Raw genomic sequence first — 20,623 nt, forward strand, 5'->3', positions numbered from 1 at the left:
AGGAACGGTCCCTTGTAAACCCATGTTGATATTGGGTCATGAGGTTATTCTTCTCCAGATACTCCAGTATAGTATCTCTTAGGAAACCCTCCAGGATCTTACCCACAGTTGAGGTTAAACTTACTGGCCTATAATTTCCAAGTTCAGTTTTTGTCCCCTTTTTGAATATTGGCACCACATTTGCTATACGCCAGTCCTGTGGTACAGACCCTGTTATTATGGAATCTTTAAAGATTAAAAATAATGGTCTATCTATGACTGTACTTAATTCCTGCAGTACTCGGGGGTGTATCCCATCCGGGCCCGGGGATTTGTCAATTTTAGTGATTTTTAGACGCCGCCGTACTTCCTGCTGGGTTAAGCAGGTGACATTTAATGGAGAATTTTTATCCCTGATCATGTTATCCGTCATGGGATTTTCTTGTGTAAATACTGTTGAAAAAAAGTCATTTAGCATATTGGCTTTTTCCTCATCCTCCTCCACCATTTCACCCAGACTATTTTTAAGGGGGCCAACACTATCATTTTTTAGTTTCTTACTATTTATGTAGTTAAAGAATATTTTGGGATTATTTTTACTTTCTCTGGCAATGAGTCTCTCTGTCTCAATCTTTGCTGTCTTGATTTGCTTTTTACAGAATTTATTTAATCTTCTGTATTTAGTTAATGCCTCATCACTACCTACTTGCTTTAATTCTCTAAATGCTTTGTTTGTCCCTTATTGCGCCCCTTACAGCTCTATTTAGCCATAGTGGTTTCTTCCTATTTCTCGCATGTTTATTCCCATACGGTATATATTGTGCACAGGTCCTATTCAGGATGCTAATAAACGTCTCCCATTTTCTTTGTGTATTTTTATGTCTCAGGATATCGTCCCAGTTAATTGCACCAAGATCATCTCTCATCCGTTGGAAATTTGCCTTCCTGAAGTTTAGTGTCCTTGTAACCCCTCTACTACACTTCTTATTAAAGGATACATGAAAACTTATTAATTTGTGATCACTATTACCCAAGTGACCCCCAACCCTTACATTTGATATGCGGTCTGGCCTGTTGGTTAATATTAGGTCTAGCAGTGCCCCCCTCTTGTTGGGTCCTGAGCCAGTTGTGAAAGGTAATTGTCTCTCATCGTTGTCAGAAACCTATTACCCTTGCTGGAACTGCAGATTTCGGTTCCCCAATGTATTTCAGGGTAGTTGAAGTCCCCCATAATAATGACTTCTCCTTGAGTCGCAGCTTCATCTATTTGCTTTATGAGGATATTCTCTGTTGCTTCCATTATTTTTGGAGACTTATAACAAACCCCTATCAGTAATTTATTATTTTTCCCCCCTCCCCTTATCTCTACCCACAGGGACGCTACATTTTCATTAGATTCATATATATTATCACGAAGGATGGGTTTTAAGGATGATTTTACATATAAACACACACCTCCCCCTCGCATATTTGTACGGTCATTTCTGAACAGACTATAGCCCTGTAAATTAACAGCCCAGTCGTGGCTCTCATCCAGCCATGTCTCAGATATCCCCACCATGTCATAATTATGTTCCAACAACATTAACTCCAATTCCTCCATTTTGTTGGCGAGGCTTCTGGCATTAGTATACATGCACTTTATGTATCTCTCTGTACCTCTATTCTTTCTTAAATTATTAACTGTTCTAACCCCACCCCCCATGCCACCCCCACCCCCAATGTCATTATTTGTGCCCAGGTCTCTATCTGCACTGTCTTCCCCTCCTATAAAAGGAATACCCTCCCCTCCCCGTCCCTAGTTTAAACACTCCTCCAACCTTCTAGCCATTTTCTCCCCCAGCACAGCTGCACCCTCCCCATTGAGGTGCAACCCGTCCCTAGCGTAGAACCTGTAGCCAACTGAGAAGTCGGCCCAGTTCTGCAGGAACCCAAACCCCTCCTTCCTACACCAATTCCTGAGCCACTTATTAACCTCCCTAGTCTCCCATTGCCTCTCTGGCGTGGCACGTGGTACAGGAAGTATTTCCGAAAATACCACCTTGGAGGTCCTTGCTTTAAGCTTACAGCCTAATTCCCTGAAATCATCTTTAAGGACCTTCCACCTACCTCTAACTTTGTCATTTGTGCCAATGTGCACCATGACCGCTGGATCCTCACCAGCCCCTCCCAGTAATCTGTCAACCCGATCAGCGATGTGTCGGACTCGAGCGCCAGGTAGGCAGCACACCGTTCGACGATCCCTGTCTTTGTGACAGATTGCCCTATCTGTTCCTCTAATAATTGAGTCTCCCACTACCAGAACCTGTCTAGCCTGCCCTGCTCTCCTATTTCCCCCCTTACTGGAGCAGACACTCCTCCGGCTTTCAGAGGACATGCCTTGCTGCAGCGGTGCTACTCCTGCACTAACACTCCCCTCATCTGCCAACTTAGCAAACTTATTGGGTGTGCCAGATCAGGACTAGCCTCCCTGGTGCTCTTCCCTCTACCCCGCCTTCTGTCACTCAGCTAGCTGCTTCATTGTCCTGCAGCTCCAACCTAGCATCCCTCCCCTCATCTATCCCAGTGAGCGTCTGCTCAGTGAGCAGAAGACTCCTTTCCATATTGTCTATGGATCTCAGTGTTGCCAGCTGCACATTTAGATCCAGTATCTGGGCTTCCAAATGCACAATGTGCTCACATCTTGCACAGCAGTATGCACCCTCGACCGGCTGTTCAAGGATTTCATACATGCGGCAAGACGTGCACTGGATGGCATTGGCAATAGTGGAGCACATCCTAATGGGGATTGCACCAGACAATAAGATAAGCAGAAATAAATTAAAAAAAAAAAAAGTATTAATTTAATATAACAGCAATTCAGTAAGACCTCCCTTGGAAACTCCCTGAATCCAAAGTCACTGAATCTCAAGTCACACACTTACCACAGTTCGCACTTACGCTCAGGTCACACTCAACTCGTTCACACTCGCTCAGACAGAAGATTTAAAAGAGTTTGTTTTTTTTTTTCCCCTTTCACCAGCACACCACCTTGCTGCTCAATGCACAGATATCACCCTATAAATTTAATTAACCCTTGAAATAATAAACAAAAATAAAAATAAAGGACAAATCAATGTGACTTCCATAACCAATGGTAAAGCTCGTTCTTCTTCATGTCCCTGCGCTTCCATCTGCTTTTCACTGTTTGCAGTTCACATCTGCTGGGTCGCATCCGTTGCAATATAAACCATCCATTTTACAATTTTCTTATAGAATGATTCATTGGAAAATGTGTCGGCAGACCTGCTCACAAGATAATTAAACCATTTGCAAACTCTTGTAATTTGTTCTAATGTGATTTCAAAATTACAGGCTGAAATTTCACAAAATGAACAGTGTCCTCATAAAACCTTGCCTAATTGTCCAAGGCTAAACAAGGGTATCTGCTATGGAAGCCAGAAAGCAGTGCTGAAAAACAGACCAACATTGCCGGTTTTATGTAGTTGGAGCTTCACGTCCTGGTACAACGACTAGTGTTGAGCATTCCGATACTGCAAATATCGGGTATCGGCCAATATTCGCTGTTTCGGAATTCCGATACCGAGTACCGATATTTTTTCAATATCGGATACTGGAATCGGAAGTCCCCATAATGCAAAGAGCCACTGTTGTGGCTGTGATTGGCTGCTGAAATGACGTCATCATGATGCGCGGTCTGTGCCGACTCCGTGGGGTCTGTACGGGCCTGTCGGGGGTCTGTACGGGCCTGCCGGGGGGCCTGTGCCGGCTGTCGGGGGTCTGTACAGGCCTGCCGGGGGCCTGTGCCAGCTGTCAAGGGTCTGTACGGGCCTGCCGGGGGCCTGTGCCGGCTGTCGGGGGTCTGTACGGGCCTGCGCCGGCTGTCGGGGGTCTGTACGGGCCTGCCGGGGGCCTGTGCCGGCTGTCGGGGGTCTGTACGGGCCTGCCGGGGGCCTGTGCCAGCTGTCGGGGGTCTGTACGGATATATGATATATGGTCAGATATATGGTCTCTTGTAGTGTTCCAGATCCTATGAAAACATACATGTTCACCCTCTCATATAACAATGTCCTCAATTCTGGGCCCCTTCCAGGTACAACGTTCTTTATCCTGGGCCTTTTCTTGGTATAATGCCTCCCATCCTGAGTCCCTTCCTATAATAAAGTATATGCCCCGCATCCTGGTATTATGTCCCCTATCCAGGGCCCCTTCCAGTAACATATGTACTCCATCCAGGTATAATTTTCCTCATCCTGGTCCTTTTCCAGTAATATATGTTCCCCATCCTGGTATAATGTTCCCCATCCTGGTATAACGTTCCCTATCCTAGGCTCCTTCCAGTAACATATGTCCTCTATCCAGGTATAATGTCCCCCATCCTGGGCCCTTTCCAGTAATATATGTTCCCCATCCTGGTATAATGTTCCCCATCCTTGTATAACGTCCCCCATCCTAGGCTCCTTCCAGTATAACATATGTCCTCCATCCAGGTATAATGTCCCCCATCGTGGGCCCTTTCCAGTAATATATGTTCCCCATCCTGGTATTATGTTCCCCATCCTGGTATAACGTCCCTCATCCTAGGCTCCTTCCAGTAACATATGTCCTCTATCCAGGTATAATGTCCCCCATCCTTGGCCCTTTCCAGTAATATATGTGCCCCATCTTGGTATATCGTCCCTCATCCTAGGCTCCTTCCAGTAATATATGTCCCACATCCAGGTATAATGTTCCCCATCCTGGTCCATTTCCAGTAATATATGTTCCCCATCCTGGTATAATGTTCCCCATCCTGGTATAACGTCCCCCATCCTAGGCTCCTTCCAGTAACATATGTCCCCCATCGTGGGCCCTTTCCAGTAATATATGTGCCCCATCTTGGTATAACGTCTCTCATCCTAGGCTCCTTCCTGTAATATATGTCCCACATCCAGGTATAATGTTCCCCATCCTAGTCCTTTTCCAGTAATATATGTCCCACATCCTGGTATAACGTCCCCCATCCTAGGCACCTTCCAGTAATATATGTCCCCCATCCAGGTATAATGTCCCCTATCCTGGGCCCCTTTCAGTAATAACTGTCCCTGTTCTTTGTCTCTTCTCCAACAAACATAAAATAAAGATTGTACTCAACTTCCCCCACTCCCACAGTGTGCGGTCACCCCTTCCATAACCGCTGCAGAAACCGTCAGCTAGCTTCAGTATGTAAGCGACAGGCAGCGCATAGCGTCACTGTCCTGCACCGATGGCTGTTGTTGACCTCTGATTTGTCGATAGTGAGTGTTGCAGTGCAGGGACTCGACAAGTCTCTGTAGTGCAATACATTTGAGCTGAAGGTGCATCTTCAGACCCCCATCCTGCCGAAATGGCTGCTGGTGTTGGCGGGCCCACCTCCTGAATCGGCCAGGTCGCAACAGCAATCTGCGATCGTTACGCCCTGGCCCAAGGGTTGATGTATACCAATCATTGGTGTCCTTAGATGCTGTCCATCTTAGAGAGATTAAAACATCTGTTAAGAACCAAGACATCAAGCTCTTGGCCTGAAATTAAAAACTGTTGGGTCTCCATCATCTGGTAGAGATGAGCGAATACATTTACAGGACTTTGGTCCAGCAGCCAAGTCAGTATTCCATAGGTGCTGGATGAGAGCCTTGTGAACGGACTCCTACCTGTCAGAACCTGATGGTAGAAGTGGGCCCCTTTACCTCTCGGGTTCCTGTGTGACTTCTCCACTGTTGTAAGCCATACCCAACATGGATTCTTTCCAGACTACCCCGTAAACATTAGTAATGAATACGGGTGACTGAATTGCCCTTTTTGCCATGGAACCCCATGGTTCTATGTTAGGATGGTGGTAGAGCTTTTTACAACTGTAGACCCAAAGGAGCAATTCTTTGCTGATTTCACATTTCTCTGTTGAGGAAAGGAACGCTAGCGGCGGTGTTGTTAGAACAGATGCAGGATCTCTGAGATAATGTGGATGTCATGCTGGTTGCGTTTGTGCCATGTCTAGAACTAATTCCAGATTTAAGAACTCGATTTATGGCCTGTGGCCTGGTATAATAATAAGATCTGAGAAATTGGGTTCCTGGTGGCGTTGTCCTATTTCTAGCTCCTGGTGATTTAACGGGTTGCAGTCTCATGAATACATTTTTGTTTCCTATTCTGGGGACCACATCTGCCTGTATGTGATGCTACCATTGTACTGTTAGTACTTTCAATCGATTTGTGCCACTAGCCTTTATTTTTACATACTGTTGAAGGTTTTTTTTAATGCTTTTTTTCCAGTTTACTTATGGACTGTTGATGGGAGCCATTGCAGCGCCGTATGACCTTCTTATTGGGGATTCTGTATTCCGACCCCTGCAGCTTACGATGATCAGTCAGCGCTGCTGTCATCATTACCTGTGAATATATCATTGTGTGGTGCACTGGGGAGTTTATGTTGTTTACACAGTGGAGTTTATTTTGTTTTTGATGGTTTTTAAAGCGCTCCCACCAGTTTTGTTTTAGAAAAACGCTCTTGAAAAGCTCTTTATGTTGCACCGTTCCCCATTTATTCCTTCTAGTAATTTATGAAAAAAATTGCCAACTGAGTGGTATCAGTTTTGGGGGGGGCGTGTCCAAACACAGCTTTATACTGTCCAATCGGTGCTACAGTACCAAAGTGTGCAGGGGGCACGTCCCCCGGCTTGTCACTCCCAGTTGTCAATTTATTCAGAACTTTCTATGAAGAATAGCAGAGAAACGCTACAATGTAGAATTCTACTAAAACCAGCACTGGAATTGTTAAGTATTTACTAAAACAGAAATGTCGAGGAGTAAGTGATAGGTCCTCGATAATTACAGTTAGGTCATAAGTAAAGAACAAAATCAACTTTGCTATTACATGTGTAGGCAAGTCATACAAGAAATGTGGAACATTGACCCTTTGGGATGCGTCGTAGAAGCCTCGGAGTTATGTTTCTACCGCTGGAATAGGCTCATGAATTTTTTTTTTTGTCGGAGCTGGTATAGCAGTTTTAGAATCTTCCATGGTTTCCAGTCCAAGGATATTTCTGGTGCTCCTTCCACCAATGCGAGCAGCCCTATACCGATGTGACCTACTCGTCTCAATAATTCTTTGAAAAGTAGTTGGCTGGGTTTGTCTGATGACAGCCATTCATGGCTGGTAAAATTGATATTTTTTTATTTTGAGGGGCTGTTTGATGCCTTTTGTGGCTAGTCGATGGATTTGTTGTGTTGGGCAATCCGATCGTATGGAAACCTATTTGCTATGGCTATTTTGACCCCCATCAGTACTGATTTGGGTAGTAAGGATATGACATAGTGCCAAAACTACGATGGTGGCACATGAAGGCCCTTCAACCGTGGCTATTGGCCCTTAGAGCATTTTATGGGCCTTCCTGAGGCACTTGGCACAATGCTATGGTCACAAGAAGATACAGAAAGGGTCCATAGTAAATTGTGGGTCTTGTATTATGGATCTATAGAACACAAATCCATAATCTGGCCATGCACAAGGTCTAAAACATGCGACGAGTGCAATCTGCGTTGCTGCAGTACAGCTGTGCTGAGCAACGCCGCTAATGTTTGCACTGAATCGCGAGCTTACAACGTTTTCCTAATGTGCCGATAATTATATTTTCACAGCAGCGTGTTTAAGCTCGGGGTGACGGTCCTAGCAGAATAACAATAACTCTGCTTGTTTGCTTGCCTGTTTTTCCTGCTGAATATAATTGTGCGCTACGTAATAACTTGCTAACAGCGAACATCTTCCCAACTGATTGTTCCAGATTCTCACTTGCTCTCACTTGCTCAGATCTTGGGACAGTTTCACAGAAAATCTATAACCTGACTTTATTTTATTTTTTTTTTTTTGATAAGTGTTTTTTTTTTAGTGCTGGGCCTGGTTTACCAGAGCAGTCCAGAGCAGGCTCGCTTCTCTGGTTTAGACCTCATCCAGACATGGTTTTTTTTTTTTTTGCGTACATACCGTTTTTCATCAGTTTGCCGGTTAGTTTTTGTGCATTTTTGTGTTGCATCTGTTGTTCTTGTTTGCAAAAAAACAAAAAAAAAAAAACCCAAAATCCAACTCCCTCATGCCTATTAAACAGTAAAAGAACTGGACAACCAATTTATTTAAATGGGCGAGTTAGATCCGCAAAACCGATTAAAAAAGGACATCTTAGTTTTCATTTAATGCTGACATTCGGTCCACAAAAAAGTGGAAATTTGAAGAACGCCATAAGCTATAGTAGGTACAGATAGAAAGTATACGTGAAATTAGGACGTCTGAACGAGGCTGGATGGATTAGGAAGCAGGGCTGTGGAGTCAGTGCCCATTTTGGTGGAGTCGGTATAAAATGGACCAAATCCTACTACTAAAATATATAATAAATTGGGTTCACTAGTTCAGTTCTGGAAGTGCTGTAAGGCTGTGTACCAACGTAAGCGTTTTTTTTCCACGTTTTTACTGGGAAAAACGCTTAAAAGAAGCATCCCATTCATTTTAATGAATTCCGCAGTTTTTGTGCATATTGATGCGTTTTTTTCCACGAAAAAAACGCATCGCGGTAAAAAACGCAGCATGCTCTTTAATTTCGTGGAAAAATCCACAATTCTAACTATATTCTATGAGACTGGGGACCCTCTGGAAAAAAACGCATAAAAAACGCTCAAAAATCGCGCGTTTCCTGGGAAGGTGTCTGGTTTTTAGTCAGGAATTTTCTGCATACGTGGGTACATAGCCTAAATGTTTTCAAAAGAATTTGGGAAAGTTATGAAATGACCTATAAATGTCTGTTCTATTCCAGATCTAATGATTTGGGCTTTTAGTTGAGATGAATCTGTGCTGCACTTTATGTACATGCTCAGTAGTGACCAGTGCTGTAGAGTCGTAGTGGAGATGAATCTGTGCTGCACTTTATGCACATGCTCAGTAGTGACCAGTGCTGTAGAGACGTAGTGGAGATGAATCTGTGCTGCACTTTATGCACATGCTCAGTAGTGACCAGTGCTGTAGAGTCGTAGATGAGATGAATCTGTGCTGCACTTTATGTACATGCTCAGTAGTGACCAGTGCGGTGGGGTCATAGATGAGATGAATCTGTGCTGCACTTTATGTACATGTTCAGTAGTGACCAGTGCTGTAGAGTCATAGATGAGCTGAATCTGTGCTGCACTTTATGTACATGCTCAGTAGTGACCAGTGCTGTAGAGTCATAGATGAGCTGAATCTGTGCTGCACTTTATGTACATGCTCAGTAGTGACCAGTGCTGTAGAGTCATAGATGAGCTGAATCTGTGCTGCACTTTATGTACATGCTCAGTAGTGACCAGTGATGTAGAGTCATAGATGAGCTGAATCTGTGCTGCACTTTATGCACATGCTCAGTAGTGACCAGTGCTGTGGGGTCATAGATGAGATGAATCTGTGCTGCTCTTTATGCACATGCTCAGTAGTGACCAGTGCGGTGGGGTCATAGATGAGATGAATCTGTGCTGCTCTTTATGCACATGCTCAGTAATGACCAGTGCTGTGGAGTCATAGATGAGATGAATCTTTGCTGCACTTTATGCACATGCTCAGTAGTGACCAGTGCTGTGGAGTCATAGATGAGATGAATCTTTGCTGCACTTTATGCACATGCTCAGTAGTGACCAGTGCGGTGGGGTCATAGATGAGATGAATCTGTGCTGCTCTTTATGCACATGCTCAGTAGTGACCAGTGCGGTGGGGTCATAGATGAGATGAATCTGTGCTGCTCTTTATGCACATGCTCAGTAGTGACCAGTGCTGTGGAGTCATAGATGAGATGAATCTTTGCTGCACTTTATGCACATGCTCAGTAGTGACCAGTGCGGTGGGGTCATAGATGAGATGAATCTGTGCTGCACTTTATGCACATGCTCAGTAATGACCAGTGCTGTAGAGTCATAGATGAGATGAATCTGTGCTGCACTTTATGCACATGCTCAGTAGTGACCAGTGCGGTGGGGTCATAGATGAGATGAATCTGTGCTGCACTTTAAGGACATGTTCAGTAGTGACCAGTGCTGTAGAGTCATAGATGAGCTGAATCTGTGCTGCACTTTATGTACATGCTCAGTAGTGACCAGTGCTGTAGAGTCATAGATGAGCTGAATCTGTGCTGCACTTTATGTACATGCTCAGTAGTGATCAGTGCTGTGGAGTCATAGATGAGATGAATCTTTCCTGCACTTTATGCACATGCTCAGTAGTGACCAGTGCGGTGGGGTCATAGATGAGATGAATCTGTGCTGTACTTTATGCACATGCTCAGTAGTGACCAGTGCTGTAGAGTCATAGATGAGATGAATCTGTGCTGCACTTTATGCACATGCTCAGTAGTGACCAGTGCGGTGGGGTCATAGATGAGATGAATCTGTGCTGCACTTTATGTACATGTTCAGTAGTGACCAGTGCTGTAGAGTCATAGATGAGCTGAATCTGTGCTGCACTTTATGCACATGCTCAGTAGTGACCAGTGCTGTGGAGTCATAGATGAGATGAATCTGTGCTGCACTTTATGCACATGCTCAGTAGTGACCAGTGCGGTGGGGTCATATATGAGATGAATCTGTGCTGCACTTTATGCACATGCTCAGTAGTGACCAGTGCTGTGGAGTCATAGATGAGATGAATCTGTGCTGCACTTTATGCACATGCTCAGTAGTGACCAGTGCGGTGGAGTCGGAGTCGGCAGTCAGGGAAGTTGAGGAGACGGAGGTTTGGCTTACTGACTCTATAGTGCTGATTTGAGATATTAATCTGGTCCCCTTTCCAAGTGATGCCCATTTGAGTATAAAAATATTTTAGGGCTCAAGCTGGTTAAAAAAAAAAATTGAAAAAACCTCAAGCCATTTTCACATGTAGCGTAAATGCTGCATTTTTTTGTGAGCAGAAAGTTTGCTGCGTTCAACAGTTCAAGCAAAATGGATGTTATTTTATGGGAACTTGTGTTCACAGTGCATAATTTTTTTTCTTTATAAGCTTTTATGGGGAGCATGAAAAATCTCATGTAAAACACGAATTTTGGTATTTATGTACTAAAAAAAGCCACATTAACCAAAACGCTGCTTGAAATCTGCACCAAAAGGGCATCTAAAAAACGCCTTCATCAAAACAGAATTTTTCTTCTGGCACCTGCAGAAAAAAAACAGGGACATGGCCTAATAGTCGTCCCGACTGATACCTTACAGCTCCCTTTTTGATGCTCTCCAGAGCTCTACAGGTCTGCACTCTTTTCTCAACAGACCAGAAATTGCCAAAAATGTTAATTACTAATGTAACGAGTTTGGCTGAGGAGACTAGGCAGTAACAGGGGTGTGACTACAGAAGGTGCAGGGGTTGCAGTTCCAAATGTGCCCTTGAGCCTAAAGGGGCCCAAAAGGACCACGTGGCCCATGAGAGAAGACCAGAATGTGGAAATTTTGCATTGGGGCCCATGAACTTCAAGTTACACCATTGGGCAGTAGAAAAGCCATCAGGACTGGGTGAGGGTCATAACAGGAGCTGCAGGGGATCGGGAGGATGAGTAAACAGAGGAAATGGGCAAGTACTTTTTATGGCACTCTAGCAATGTTATCTGTGCATGAAAACTGGTCGTTTTCATGATTTTCGGGGAATAATCCTCAGGTTTGGTAATCGAAAGAGTCTCTGATGGTTAGTTTCATAGCGCTGGACTATTGCCTGATGGGGCAGATACTTTTTGTAGTCATTGTTCTGTCAACTTGCATAACTATTTATATACAATATATATCTCTATCTATCTATCTATCTATCTGTCTATCTATCTATCTGTCTATCTATCTTTACACATGTGTATATATATATATATTTATTATTTGTTTTATTTTTATTATTTTTAATTTATTTATTTTGTTTCCTGTAAATCAATAGTACACGTGCACATAAGAAACTTTGTAATATATCTGATCAGATAAATCGGGGTCTTTCTCCTTCTAGACTGATCTTTCACTCTCATTTCCGGTATAATCTGTATTCCGTGAAGACAGATTTTCCCATAACTGAGATAGATGACGACAGTTGGTGCTTTTAAAATTCTATGGAGTAGGGAGGAGCTAGAGGCAGACACTGCCACGGTTACAGTTCTCCATAGAACTTTATGAGCACCAACTGCCATCTCCCATCTCAGCAATGAGAAAGTCTTTGTTCACTGAAGACACATTTTATCAGTTATGGTTAGTACTTATACACCTATTTGGACATCTCCCCTTACTCCAAAGCTGGGGGGAATGGGGTGGCAAAATGTCTTAAAAAAAAAAGTAATCTGCTGTGGATAAGACCCCCTTTTTATGTTTCACCAGGTTAATTTGATATTACTATTAAGTGCAGATTCTTGACCCACACATTCCAAAATAAATGTCGTTATTCAACAAATATTTTTGAAAGATTTTTTTTAATTTCTTTTAAAAATAGAAAGATTTTAGATTTTCCTTTTTCCAACTAAGGAAGTTTGCATCGATTGCAGGAGAAAGTAACGGCGGCCCCCTCCTCTCGGCGCGCGCACTTTTGTCTGCTCCAGCTGCCATCTCTGGGGTCTCGGGTCTGGTTGCCTTGGTTACAAGAGTCTCCTTAAGGCGGCTTCTGAATAGCGAATGCTTGCAAGTTTGTGATGTCTGCAGACAGATTTCTCTGCTCCCGTGTACTGGCTGCTTGCAGAACAATCACCTGACGATAAACATCTGCCATGTACATGCGGTATCATCCATTATCAGTGCCATCTTCTGCAGACACAGTAGGCGGGATGGCATGACTGGCACCGTGAGGTAGATGGAACCCTTATCCTCGGCGGTGCATTTACACCGGCTGATTTCTGCCCATTATGTCCACTTCTTCATGATAAAAGTCAATAGGTGGGTGTTTAAAGGTCTAGAGCCCCCAATATACGTTAGACAGATGGTTCGGCCTATCATTCCACCAGCAGCCATCTTGCCCTACTCTCCCATGGTAGACACAGACAGAAAAAGGCCCCTGAGCAAGAAGGGCATATGGGCCCTTTGTAGTCTAATGATGTGTCTGTGACAGAAGCTGCTTACTGCTTTGGAGGTGGAAGTGAGCCCCCATTAACTCTTGGACCCCTGAACAGCTGCACTAGTAATATGTCCGACCCTGACAGGAGCCCTCACTCTTACAACCGCTCTTGTGTTCTCTACAAGAAAGCCAATGCTTTCTCCTCTGGTGGTGGCCTATCTTCAGGATGACAAAGGGATCTGGAATCCAAAATATGACATACCAGATCCTTGTCTCCTCCCAACAATTATCTGTCGAGGGGGCCCCATACACTTTAGAATGTTGCCTAAACCCGTCATTACTGGCAGGTTCGGCTGACGTTAATCTAATGCGTATGGGGCCTTAATCAAAGCGTTTGGGGATAAACTAGAAGAGTATCAATGTACAAACTATGGAAGGGCCCTATTAATAAGTTTTCGATAGGGCCCAACTCATCGCCGAGCCATCCTGCTGTGCTGGTCATACTGTCACGCCACACCTCCCTCCCCAAGTACAATACCACCGGACCCTTTGACAATGCTGCCTATCACGCCGCCCCTTCCCCCAACACAATACCACTGGACCCTCCAACTGTGCTGCCTATCACACCACCCCTTCCCCAGCACAATACCACCTGACCCTCCAACTGTGCTGCCTATCACACCACCCATTCCCCAGCACAATACCACCTGACCCTCCACCAGTGCTGCCTATCACACCACCCATTCCCCAGTACAATACCACCTGACCCTCCACCAGTGCTGCCTATCACACCACCCCTCCCTCTCCAGCATGATACCACCTGACCCTCTTATCATGCTGCCTATCAAACCACCCCTTCCCCAGCACAATACCACCTGACCCTCCAACTGTGCTGCCTATCACACCACCCCTTCCCCAGCACAATACCACCTGACCCTCCAACTGTGCTGCCTATCACACCACCCATTCCCCAGCACAATACCACCTGACCCTCCAACTGTGGTGCCTATCACACCACCCATTCCCCAGCACAATACCACCTGACCCTCCACCAGTGCTGCCTATCACACCACCCATTCCCCAGTACAATACCACCTGACCCTCCACCAGTGCTGCCTATCACACCACCCCTCCCTCTCCAGCATGATACCACCTGACCCTCTTATCATGCCGCCTATCACACCACCCTTTCCCCAGCACAATACCACCTGACCCTCCGACAGTGCTGCCTATCACACCGCCACTTCCCCAGCACAATACCACCTCACCCTATACCAGTGCTGCATGTCAAGCTGCGCCTCCCTCTCCAGCACAATACCACCGGACCCTCCACCAGTGCTGCCTACTCTGACAGCACCTACTCTGGCCATCACTGTCCGATGCCTGGTTTTGAACAGCAGTGGTGTGAGGTAGGGTTTGGCCAGAGGACCCTGCAGCCCACGTGAGTTCTTTTGCCTGCCTAGTATCCCCTGTAATCGCTGCTCTATGATATAAGTTCCGCCCATAGGTTGACTGATCAGTAATACACTGACCAGTCCATGAGCAGTTTGCATACTTCATATTGTGCTGCAGATGATTATTTTTTAGGCTACATAAAAGATGCAGTTGCTCTTGCTCTCAGCCATCTGATCGCTACCATGTTTACACAGGCCAATGATGGCTGGAGTTTCAAAAGTGATATTCTTCCCTATTCTTGGTGGTCCAAAGGTGTAAAAGTATTGGCATAGAAAGATGTGCTGTCATTAATGATGATTTCTAGGCCACATTATCGCTGCAATCAGCCAGTGAAGGAGAATTTTGCTAATTCATCTCCTGATTGCTGCCATGTTAATGAGGGACGAATCGGAGATGAGGGTTCTTTCAATTCTATGTTCTTGCCACGGTCATTTATGAGCCCAGATTAAAGAAAATTTACTGTGGGCCACTTGTCTTTCTTACACTAAGACCAGTAAGTATACACCAGGTTTACTCAGATAGTTGTGGACCTCTAAGGCCAGTAGTAGACCCTCATATCTGCGCAGGTATTGCTGATGCTGATAACACCACCGGTGCTGTAGTCAATAAGGCCATAGATTTTTGGCTCAATGTTTCCATCATCTTGGTATTGGAGAAAGTTGGATGGGAGATGAGAATTCAAGTTAAAATTGGTTTATTTCATTACCATCAAGAAATGGAGTTGAAAGGGCTGCCAACCCGAGGAGATTGGTCCATGTTTGTCATTGATTGCCCCCCAGACACATGCCTTTGGATTTGGCGTGAACCGTTTTCGGTAGTTGAGTTAGTTTACTTGTACTAATATATTCAGAATATCGATGATCTGCTCTTATGTGGTTGGACTATTATTGGAAATTACATTTTTTTGTAGTTCTTATTAAGAAAACAGTACTTGCAGATTTAGGTCCCAAAAAGAACCAAGACTTACTTTTTGTTTTTATTTTTTGTGATTCATTTTTTAGTTTTACTAAATAATAAAGAAAATCAAGAGGGTTCCCTTTATTAGTTATTATATTATTATTAATAATTTATATAGCGCCATTAATTCCATGGTGCTGTACATGAGAATGGGGTTGCATACAAAGTAGTAGATATCATTTAAAGTAAACAAATTTACAATGACAGACTGATACAGAGGGGAAAGGACCCTGTCCTTGCAGACGTACATTCTACGGGATAATGGGGAAGAGAGAGAAGGCCGGGGGTGCAGCAGTTCTGGTGGTGGTGAGGCGGCAGCTCAGGCAGTGGTGAGGTGGCTGCTCGGGCAGTGGTGAGGCAGCAGAATGGTTATTGCAGGCTGTAAGCTTTCCTGAAGAGATGGGTTTTCAGGTTCTGTCTGAAGGATCCGAGAGTGGTGGATAATCGGACATGTTAAGGCGTGGAATTCCAGAGGATGGGGGATATTCGGGAGAAGTCTTGGAGGAGGTTATGTGAGGAACGAATATGTGTGGAGGAGAGTAGTAGGTCTTGGGAGGATCGAAGATTACGTGAGGGAAGATAGTGGGAGATTAGTTCAGAGATATAGGGAGTGGACAGGTTGTGGATGGCTTTGTAGGTCAGTGTTTGTAGTTTGAACTGAATTCATTGGGGAACTGGGAGCCAATGGAGGGATTTACAGGGGAGAAACATGGGAGTAGCGAGGAGAGAGGTGGATTAGTCGGGCAGCAGAGTTGAGGACAAACTGGAGTGGTGCAAGAGAGTTGGTGGGGAGGCCACAGAGGAGGGTCTTGCAGTAATCAAGGCGGGAGATGATGAGGGCATGCACAAGAGTTTTAGTAGATTGAGGGCTGAGGAAGGGATGGATTCTGGAAATATTTTTGAGTTGGAGGCGACAGGAGGTGGCAAGAGTTTGGACGTGTGGTTTGAAGGACAGGGCAGAGTCGAGAGTTACGACGAGGCAGCGGATTTCAGGTGCCGGAGACAGCGTGATGCTGTTTACCATAATAGATAGATCGGGTAGGGAAGATACGCAAGATGGAGGAAAGATGATGAGTTCAGTTTTGTCTACATTTAGGTTTAGGAAGCGAGAGGTGAAGAAAGAGGATATGGCCGATAGACACTCCGGGATTCTGGACAGCAGAGAGGTGACATCTGGGCCAAAGAGGTAGATCGGAGTGTCGTCCGCATACAGGTGGTACTGGAAGCCATGGGACTTTGAGTTGTCCTAGGCCAAGAGTATAGATGGAAATAAGTAGGTGCCCCAGGACAGAACCTTGGGGGACTCCAACAGAGAGAGGGCGGGATGAGGAGGTAGTGTGGGAGTGGTAAACGCTAAATGTGAGGTCAGAAAGGTAAGGTGAGATCCAGGACAGGGCAAGGTCTTTGATGCCAAGAGAAGAAAGAATCTGTAGCAGTAGGCAGTGGTCGACTGTGTCGAAGGCAGAGGACAGGTCGAGAAGGAGGAGGATAGAGAACTGTCTGTTAGCTTTGGCTGTGAGTAAGTCATTAGTAATTTTGGTCAGGGCAGTTTCAGTGGAGTGTTGGGGGCAGAAGCCAGATTGGAGGTTGTCAAGGAGAGAGTTAGATGAGAGGTGGGAGGAAAGTTGAGCATGGACATGCAGCTCAAGGAGTTTGGAAGCAAACGGGAGCAGTGATATGGGGTGATATCTGGGCATAGCAGTTGGGTCAAAGGTTTGTTTTTTTGAGGATGGGTGTGATGGTGGCATGTTTGAAGGCAGAGGGGAAGGTACCAGAAGATAGCGATAGGTTGAAGAGATGGGTTAGGGCTGGGATGAGCATGTTAGTGAGGTTGTGGAGCAGGTGTGAAGGGATGGGGTCGAGTGCACAGGTGGTGAGGTGTGATTTGGAAAAGAGATGAGTAAGCTCTCCTTCAGTGATTTTGGAGAGGGAGGTTATTAGGGAAGGGCAGAGGTCTGGTATATGAAGTAGTTGGGGTGGTGGAACAGTAAAGGTTTGCCTTGTTTGGTCAATCATATTTTTGAAGTAGGTGGCAAAGTCCTCGGCAGAGATGAGGGGGGGGTTGGAGGTGCCATTGGTGGGCAGAGGAGAGAGTTGAATGTGTTGAACAGTTGTTTTGGGTTGTACGACAATGACAATACAAGGTTTGTGAAATAGGTCTGCTTAGCAGAGGTAAGGGCTGTTGCAACCCATTTTCTGGAGCGAAACCTGGACAATTCTGCAGCAGTTCCCCCATATGGGAACTTAAAGCATTGCAATGTGCCCATTGAAATTAATGCATGGACGTACTGGGTCCTCCAAAGAATTAAGGTACGATTAGACGGGTCAACCAGTGACATTATATGTCCGCCCATTGATAAGTGGATGTTTAATCGTCTGTTTGCACAGGCATATCATGTTAAATGATACACACAGAGCTATCTGTAATAGAGAGTTTAGTGAACGTAGAGGCTGCCGTTGTTTTCAGCAGCACATGTCCTGTTTACATGGAACAGTATGCTGCCGAGAGTGATGATCTTTTGTACTGTACAAAATATCATATCACCTGATGTACAAGTGTTTTGCTTGTTGATCGGGTGATCGGCAACCTGAACTATTGTGAAATGAGCATTCTTATGATTTCTCGCTCACGATAGTCTTTCAGTGTAATTGTAACTTTAGACTCTCTTTTGAACCATTGACTCGGGCTGATAATCAGAAGTGAGTATTCCTCGCAACGCTTGTTTCCTGATCATTAGTGTGTCTAAACAGGCTGCCAATCACTCGATGAACGAGCGTTTTGTTTGCTTCTTATGATTCTCGGCAGCACATTATTTTGTGTGAACAAAGGATGTGCTGCCGAGAACAGTGACATTCTATGCTCACAGAATAATCAAGTAATCGATCTCATTGAACTGCAGTCTGCCTGTCCATACAGGCTTTTTATCTACCACCGATTGGCTTACGTGTAGTCGATCGGCTGTTGTTTAAGCTATCTAAATCCAGCTTTTGTAGCTACTTTCTACTCCGACCAATTAGAGGTTTGTTCTCACCATTAAAAATTATGCATTATTCAAAGAAAATGGGATACTTTGTGGATTGGTGAAGATCCAACTGCTTGGACCCCCTCTGATCCCGATAACTGTATTCGGAGATGCCCCCATCGGAATGGAGCGTTTGGCAAGAATGGATAGAGCCGTGGTGCATGTGTGAACACCGCTCCATTTTGCCGGGTCATTAAAACCCCTCTCTGGATCATTGGGGGCCTCAGGGTTCAGACCCATGTGAATCCTTTAATGGAATTTATGAATGGAGTATCCCTATTTTTTAAGTTAAACTGCCAGAATAGGGAGCGAAAATTAGTTTTTTTTTTTAAACCATAAAACACTATTAAATCAGAATTGCATAAAATATCCAAAAAGTGATTACAGTGTTTAAAGTACATTTCTTAAAAAATCGTAAATATTTTGTAAATATCACTATTTATGAAGAAAAACAAAAAAGTGTAATTTCTATTAATGCAGCATTAACACAACATCCAAATCATATAATAATATCTAGGTATTTTTTTTTCACAAAATCTTTTAAAGTTATAAACAAAAATCACAAAAAGGAGGAAAAAGAAAAGTTTGGTGAAGTGACATAAGTTTGGCAGCTGCCTGCTTCTGCTGGGTGATTAGTCCGGGGCCTACAGGGTCCTTTTTCTATGTTCGCGAGCAGGAAGAAAGAAGAAAAAAAAACTTCTTCCATGGTAAAAGAAATGAGAGCAGCTTGAGAATATGGGTCATTCCTTCCTTTCTTCAGTTCTCGGGGTGAAAGGGGTAATGAATTTTATATTTTCTGTCGGGTACACACTAAATCTGACATCACATTGTACAAAAGCTCACTTGGGCCCGGATTGCTAATTGAAATTCGCAGCGAGATGAAGTTTTGCTATTCAGCCCAGCTGCCTTTTGTTTTAAATCTCTCCAATGAATGATCTTCGACAATGGCCTCCTCAATTCTCCAAGTCAATGGAACTCAAGTAAGCCAGAAGGAACAAAGAAATCTCTCTTGCCTACGCCTGGATGTGTAGTAGCAGTTCGCCCCTCACCCTTCCCCTGTATTGCGGAATTACTGGGTCTCCTGGTGGAAAAAGAACGCTAAATAGAATTAAATATAGGTTGCGTTTTATTTTAACATTTTTGTTTCTTCTTGATTAGGTAACTATTATGGGACACCGAAACCTCCGATCCAGCCCGTTGATGGGAAAGTGACTTCCGGTGATGCATTGCAAAACCTTTTTTCCGGCGCTAAGCAGTCGACCCCTAAACGGACAAAGTCTTACAATGATATGCAAAATGCTGGCATAGTGCATACCGAAAATTACGAATACGACGATGAGGCTCCTGAAATGAACAGTAGTTTTACAGGTACGGTCATAAGTTTGGAAAAACTTGTATGAAAAAAGTGGAAAATTTAATTGCAAAGGGGAAAGATTATTCCCTTACCGAAACAACATCTCCATTTTGGTGGACCGCATTGGATATTCCGAAGGGTAAATGATCTTTTGATACGTTATACATCTGAGATGATCTCCTTGGGGAAGTCTTTGCGCTTCTAGTGAGCTTTGATGTTTGAGGGTACGCTAAGATTGAGTATGAGCCCCTTTGGTCATTAATAGTCATGGACCCCTTAAAATTATGCAATTAGGATGAATTAACAAATTGCATTATTATGGATAATGTATGCAGACCAACACTTTCCTCATTTTTGTAATTGGGTTCTGTTAAAGAAGATGTCTGTGCTGAATATAAACTTTACCGGGGGGGTGCAGATGGGGTAAAAATATCCAACTCTTGTCACCCATGTTGATCCAGCGCAGGCCGCTCTGGTGGTCTGGGCCATGACCGAAAGTGATAATGTCACCATTCATCTGTTAAGGGAGTGCTGAGGACTGTGATTGGCTGCAGCAGTTAGGTGACTAGAAAGGCCCATTGTCAGAGACACATCTGTTGGTGCACCCTTCTAGTCTCCTGACTGTTGTAGTCAATCACAAGCCTCAGTGGCAATGGCATAACTTGGGGACTGAATACAAAATCTCCAACATGACCCCAACTATCACAGGCCTTTAATAATGTCAGTCTTCTGACAAATGGAACATTTGGGCTCCCCAGAGCTTCAGGATACAACTGCAACCTCTGGTTAACGGTCCTGTGATGTCATCACTTCTGGTGCTGGTACAGACCACAG

At 44.4% G+C, this 20,623-nt stretch overlaps 1 protein-coding gene across 10 annotated transcripts in view; it reads left to right on the top strand.

Moving 5' to 3' along the window:
• Nucleotides 1-20,623, top strand: part of MAGI1 (membrane associated guanylate kinase, WW and PDZ domain containing 1) — a 498,523-nt gene that overhangs the window by 344,266 nt on the left and 133,634 nt on the right. For all 10 annotated transcript variants that reach the window (XM_073569761.1, XM_073569757.1, XM_073569759.1 and 7 more), the window contains one exon: nt 19,594-19,803. In XM_073569761.1, coding sequence (XP_073425862.1) covers nt 19,594-19,803 — 210 coding nt within the window. The remainder of the gene's footprint in view (nt 1-19,593; nt 19,804-20,623) is intronic.

The sequence above is a fragment of the Dendrobates tinctorius genome, unplaced genomic scaffold (assembly GCF_039654945.1).
Source record: "Dendrobates tinctorius isolate UK_male_01 unplaced genomic scaffold, ASM3965494v1 ptg000027l, whole genome shotgun sequence".
Taxonomy (NCBI): Eukaryota; Metazoa; Chordata; class Amphibia; order Anura; family Dendrobatidae; genus Dendrobates; species Dendrobates tinctorius.